The sequence below is a fragment of the Desmodus rotundus genome, chromosome 13 (genome assembly GCF_022682495.2).
Source record: "Desmodus rotundus isolate HL8 chromosome 13, HLdesRot8A.1, whole genome shotgun sequence".
NCBI lineage: Eukaryota > Metazoa > Chordata > Mammalia > Chiroptera > Phyllostomidae > Desmodus > Desmodus rotundus.
This window is the reverse complement of record NC_071399.1, coordinates 49,383,594-49,389,593: the sequence shown is the minus strand read 5'-3', so window position 1 is coordinate 49,389,593 and position 6,000 is coordinate 49,383,594. Positions and strand designations below refer to the sequence as shown.

Sequence of the window (6,000 nt, the reverse complement as noted above, 5' to 3'; positions counted from 1 at the left end):
ATGCTCAGCATCACTAGCCATCAGAGAGATGCAAATTAAAACCACATTGAGGTACCTTCTCACACCAGTCAGAATGGCCAACATAAACAAATCCACAAACAAATGTTGGAGAGGATGCGGAGAAAAGGGAACCCTAGTGCACTGTTGGTGGGAATGCAGACTGGTGAGGCCACTGTAGAAAACAGTATGGAATTTCCTCAGAAAACTAAAAATGGAACTGCCTTTTGACCCAGCAATTCCGCTGCTGGGATTATACCCTAAGAACCCTGAAACACCAATCCAAAAGAACCTATGCACCCCAATGTTCATAGCAGCACAATTTACAATAGCCAAGTACTGGAAGCAACCTAAGTGCCCATCAGGAAATGAGTGGATCCAAAAACTATGGTATATTTACACAATGGAATTCTACGCAGCAGAAACAAAGGAGGAGCTTCTACCCTTTGCAACAGCATGGATGGAACTGGAGAGCATTATGTTAAGTGAAATAAGCCAGACGGTGAGGGACAGATACCATATGATCTCACCTTTAACTGGAACATAATAAATAGAAAAAAAAAAAAAAAGGAAAGAAAATGTAACCAGAGACGTTGAAGTTAAGAACAATCTAACAACGGACAGGGAGGAGTGGGGAGGGGAGAGTGAGGAGAGGGGATTAGAGGAACTACTATAAAGTACACATGGACAAAATCAAGGGGGAGGGTGGAAGTGGGGGAGGGACGGGGGTTTGGCTGGGGTGGGGTGGAGGGATGGGGAGAAAAGCCACACAACTGTAATTGAATAACAATAAAAAATTAAAATTAAACAAAAAATTTTGTGTTAAGCTTGAACATTCCTCCATGAAACTATTCAGAGGACTCAGAAGGCTTTTGTGGATGATGTAATGAGTGAAGTGCAAATAAAATTGTGGCACAAATGCTTCAAAGATGGTCAAAAATCTGTTGAAAGTGATCCACATTCTGGAAGGCCTGCAACAAGTAGAACACCTGAGAGTGTTGAACATGTATGGGCTGCAATCAACAAAGATCGGCAACTGACAGTGTGAGAAGTAGAAGCTGATCTGAGGATTTCAAAAACTACTGTGTCCAAGATTTTGACGCAGGGTCTTGACATGAAATGGGGGAAAATTTGTCCTGTGGCTTCTGCTACCAGAGCAGAAGGAACATGCGGCTGCAGCTGCTAATGACTTAATTCAAACCACTACCAATGAACCAGACTTCCTCAAGAAGGTCATAACGTTTCAGTGGAGCAAGGCATCATTGTTGTATGTACAATGTTTCTTATATTTTGTATCTTCTTCAATAAATGCCTCTATTTTTCAAATTATATGGTTGGATACTTTCTGGAAATACCTTGGTATTTTTTGCCTATGTGGCAAAAAATTGATATAACTTTGATTTACAAAAAAATAATAGCAATTACCTTCCCTCCTTGCTCCAAAATGACTTTTAAAAAATCAGGTGCTTATATTTGTATGTAAGAGTTTCTGGGACCAAGAATTAACCAATCAGCCCTGACTGGTGTGGCTCAGTGGGTTGGGTTTCGCCAAGCAAACCAAAAGGTTTCAGGTATGATTCCTGGTCAGGATATGTGCCTGGGTTGCAATCTAGGTTCTGGTTGGGGTCATGGAAGAAGCAACTGATCAATGTTTCTCTTCCTCTCTTTCTGCTTCCCTTCCCCTCTCTCTAAAAGTAAATAAATAAAATCTTTAAAGAAAGAATTAACCAATCAGACACAATTTTATTATGAGTCAACTCTATTTATGGTTCAAGATAGCATTCACACCAGACGGCTATAGTGTTGGCTGTTGTCTTTTTTTTTTTTTTTTTAATTTGACAATCTAAGAAAAAAGAGGTCAATGCCCCTGACTAAAGAGTCAGGTATTGCATGTTTTAAAAATTCTTGGGTGATACTGGTTGAAAATCACTGGTCTAAGGACTAATAGACTTCTTGGGAAAATTTTAGCCAGCAGGGAGTACTTGAGTCATCCCTACTTGACTTGCATTTGTGCCTTAAAAGACTGAATAAGAAATTGACTAGTCAATTATCTTGGAGAATAAACAATTTTGGAGTTACCTTTTTGGGGACTGACCTTTCCATCTATGATGGTTAATCTTTTGTGTTAACTTGACTGGGTCTCAGGTTGCCCACCCTGAGCAACCCGAGTTTCTTGGGTTTACCATTATTCTTGGTGTGTCTGTGAGAGGATTTCTGGAGGGATTAACATTTGAATCAGTAGGCTGTGTAAAGCAGATTCTTCCCCCAATGAGGGTGGGCCTCATCCAATTCCCTGAAGCCCAAGAGACAAAGGTTCAGTAAGGGAGAATTCACTCTCTTTACCTAATTGTCTTCAAGCTGGGACATTGATCTTCTCCTGTCTTTGGACTAGCACTTGAACTGGAAATTTACATCTTCAGTTTTCCTGCTTCTCAGGCCCTTAGACTCAGACTGGAAGTAAACTGTAAATTCTAAACTGTCCTAGGTCTCCAGCTTGCCAACTGCAGAATTCGGACTTCTCAGCCTCCATAATTGTGTGAGCCAATTTCTTATAATTTCTCTCACTCTCTCTCTCTCTCTCTCATTCTCTATTTCTCTTGAGAACCCCAATACAGATTTTGGTCCTGAGAGTGGTTCTAGAAGAACAGAATGTTAAGGATGAATTTTCTAAATTGTTCCTGGAATTTTGTAATTGCTTTCTAATCTGATTAAAGATGCTAATGACTCTATTTCCAGTAGTAAAGAGAGCACTGAAATTCCATGATCTGAATAGACAATAGAAATCCATAAAATATCTGCATTGGATACACCTAATAGACCACTTATGAAAAGCAAGGATCTGAATGACTGTATCTGATACTTTTGAACATTTTTGAAAAACTAACAAATACAATGAGATTTCTGGTTGCTTCTAATGTTGCTGAACAAAGTGATGAAAGAAAAGAATAAGCTCAAGGATTTGAATTCCCAGCTCAAGAACCACACAAATGACCTAGAAGTTCCAATGTGTGCCCTGAAGGAAACCCTTGTCTCCTGTATCCGGGGTGCTGAGATTGCTAAAAATCAAACATAAAATCTTATCTTGTAACTGGATGAATTGCAACATAAGTTGAACACCCAGCCTCATAGAGTATCTTCTGTTACAGTGATTAAGAAAGAAGGAAATTCCATAAGTTGGAATAAGGAAGACCCTGGAAAAGCTGGGCAAGCTAAGCTCCTAAATTCTGATGAATCTTCTTTGCCAGTGGAAGTGGCCTCCCCCAGTAGAACCAGCCTCCCCACCTCCAGTGGTAGCAACCCTTCCACCTCCTACCCGACTAAGGGGGAATTAACCCCACTTGTCTGAGGAAAGTAATGGCCTCCCCCTATGGCTGTTGCCTCCCATGGCAATGCTAATTATCTTCAGGACCCACCACTCACCACTCTCTTTGCTTTTAGACTTACAAGTAGACTCAAATTCTAGCAGGCCCATAAGGGTGAGGTAGAAAGTGCAATCTATAAGGAGGTGTGCTATACTCCCAAAGCACTACTTAAGTTTTATAATTTATATGAGCAGAAATCTGGACAACATGTGTAAGAATGGATATTAAGGGTGCAAGATCATGATGGAAGGAACATACTGTTGAATCAGGCCAAATTTATCAATGTCTGGCATATTATAGGCCCTTGGGAAGGGAAGACTTTGGCTGCAATATCTGTTACCATGTCAGTCTCCAGAGCAAATCCGTGAGTCTGGTTCAAAGAGCCCAAGTTGTCATTTTCTTTCACTGTTCATATCCCTTCTTGTCTGTCACAGCTTGTAAGTATCACTCCTTAAGCAGGAAGGGGGGTTGAAAAGTGCAGTTAGGGGAAATTTGTTCTTTATTCAACAATGCGTGAGGATGAGGTACTCAATAAATTGTTGAATTTTCCCTTCTTTTCTTTATAGTCATTTTTCAATATTCACCTTTTCTTTTTGCGTCTAGCCATTTCTTCTTCTTTAGCTATTCATTATCCCCCAATTCCAGTAAACACACACATCAAGACCAATGTCCTAATCCTTTACTCTAAAGTCCATTACTAAGGTGCTCCAAGCTAGTTTACTTTCCTCCTTTCATGGTCTCATATTGAAATTTATTCCTTGTCTTTCACCAAAGCTTATAGCAGCTCATTTCACCCACTTGTCCTTATATGTTTTAAGGCCCTTTCCCAAGTTGTGACATGAGAATTGCAACCTTTCTTTTCAACACATCAGTTTTCCCAGCTGATCTCAGAGACTTAAGGACTTTTCCTGTTCCTATGCTCATAGACATGGAATTTCTTTAAGTATACACATGTCTTGGATGTGATTAAACACATTACTGTTTGTTTTTCTTCGGGAAATGTTCATTCAGACAAAGCCTATTAAAATCTAACCATAGCACTGTGCTAGATGTTGTGGATGTAAAATGAATAAAGCACTTACTTCAGCCTAGGAGGAGCTCATAGTGTGGAAAGCAAAGGCAGCATGTAAACATGTATATTGCAATGCAATGTGAAGCAAAATGAACTTCTCTTGGGGGAGCTGGTAAAAGGTCTCATAGGAAGTGACATTTAAAAACACAGATTTTATTAATTTATTTTTAGAGATAGGAGAAGGGAGGGAGAAAGAGAGTACGAGAAACATGGATGTGCCACAGATTTATTGCAGACCCCCAAACCGGTACCTGGCCCACAACCAAGGCATGCACTCTGTCTGTGAATGGAGCTGCTGATTCAGAGGCCCGGAGCTTAATCCTCTCAGACACACCAGCCAGGGAGAAGCAATATTTATATTAGTCTTGAAACCTAAGTAGGAGTTTGCCAATCAGAGGACGGGGTGAGTGCGGATAAGGGCAGACTAGAGCATCTGAATAAAAATCATCAAATGTGCAGAGGCTTTGAAAAAATTGAGGACGATACTGACATGTTTGGGGATGTCTGATGGCTTCAGGTTGTTGGACTGTGTTGTATTGAATGGCAGGGATCAAATTGAGAAGGTGTGTGTAAAGAGGATTGAATTCTATTCCATAGGCAAGTAGAGGGAGAGGAAACTGTTTAAGAAGGGGAATTTAACAGTCAGGTTTTTCTGTTACACTTCTATTTTCACTTAATAGACCCAGACTCCGGGTTTTGGAGTCCGAAAGGGGATGTGCTCTGCTTGCTTAATCAGAGGTGCTCAGAATAGCCTCTCAAGTGAGACACTGCTTTCCACCACCTCCCACCCCCCAGCCCCCAGGTCTAGAAACAGTTTGTTTTAAGTGTACGCAGGGCTACTCAGTCTGATCCCAGTGCCCACCTGTGCTAGTTTATTTACTGTTTATTACTTCAACACTATCCTCCAAATGATGTTTCTCTTTGGCCACGGTTGGACATAAACTTTGTCTCTCAACCGCACTTCCCTGTTTTGACAATTTCTTTTTTAAGTTCTGTTGACCTAGTCTTTAAGTGTATTGCTGGTGTTTTGGTCCATCCCAACCTACCTCTTAAACACTCCGACACACGCGGCACCGGTAGCCACACCCACTCAAAAAGTTGGCGATCAGGAAGTTTGTCTGCACCCGCGAGCCGTACTGACGGTAGTAGCGCGCAAACGCACATCCCGGTTCTCGGCAGCGTGTTCCTCTTTCCGGCTTCCTGGTAGGGGGGCGCGGGCGCTTCGCTATCTGCCTCTCTTCCCGGCTTGTATTTTGCTTCGGCTGCCAGCCTCACAGTCTCCCAGCTTTCGGAGCCGCTGTTGTGGGTCGCACGCCTCCACCGGCGACAGACCCATGGCCGAGCGTGGAGAACTTGACCTGACCGGCGCCAAACAGAACACCGGAGTGTGGCTGGTCAAGGTAATGTTGGCGCGGCTCTCGCTTGCAGTCCTCCTACTCTTAAGTAGTTTAAGTTTCTTGAGACCGCCCCATTTCGTGCACCTTTTGAAGTTCCTCATGGTCATCTTCACATACCGTGGGTTGTATGATTCATTGTTACACACTTTTGCAGGCGAGGAAACTAGCTTAG

General features: G+C 42.0%; 1 protein-coding gene across 2 annotated transcripts in view; it reads left to right on the top strand.

The window, feature by feature from the left end:
* The first annotated feature begins 5,598 nt into the window (after positions 1-5,598).
* Positions 5,599-6,000, top strand: part of GTF2F2 (general transcription factor IIF subunit 2) — a 169,488-nt gene continuing 169,086 nt past the window's right edge. The window contains exon 1 of one of the 2 annotated variants that reach the window (XM_024569570.4): positions 5,599-5,831. In XM_024569570.4, coding sequence (XP_024425338.1) covers positions 5,766-5,831 — 66 coding nt within the window. In that variant the 5' untranslated portion in view covers positions 5,599-5,765. The remainder of the gene's footprint in view (positions 5,832-6,000) is intronic. The other variant, XM_045202408.3, reaches the window with a different exon arrangement.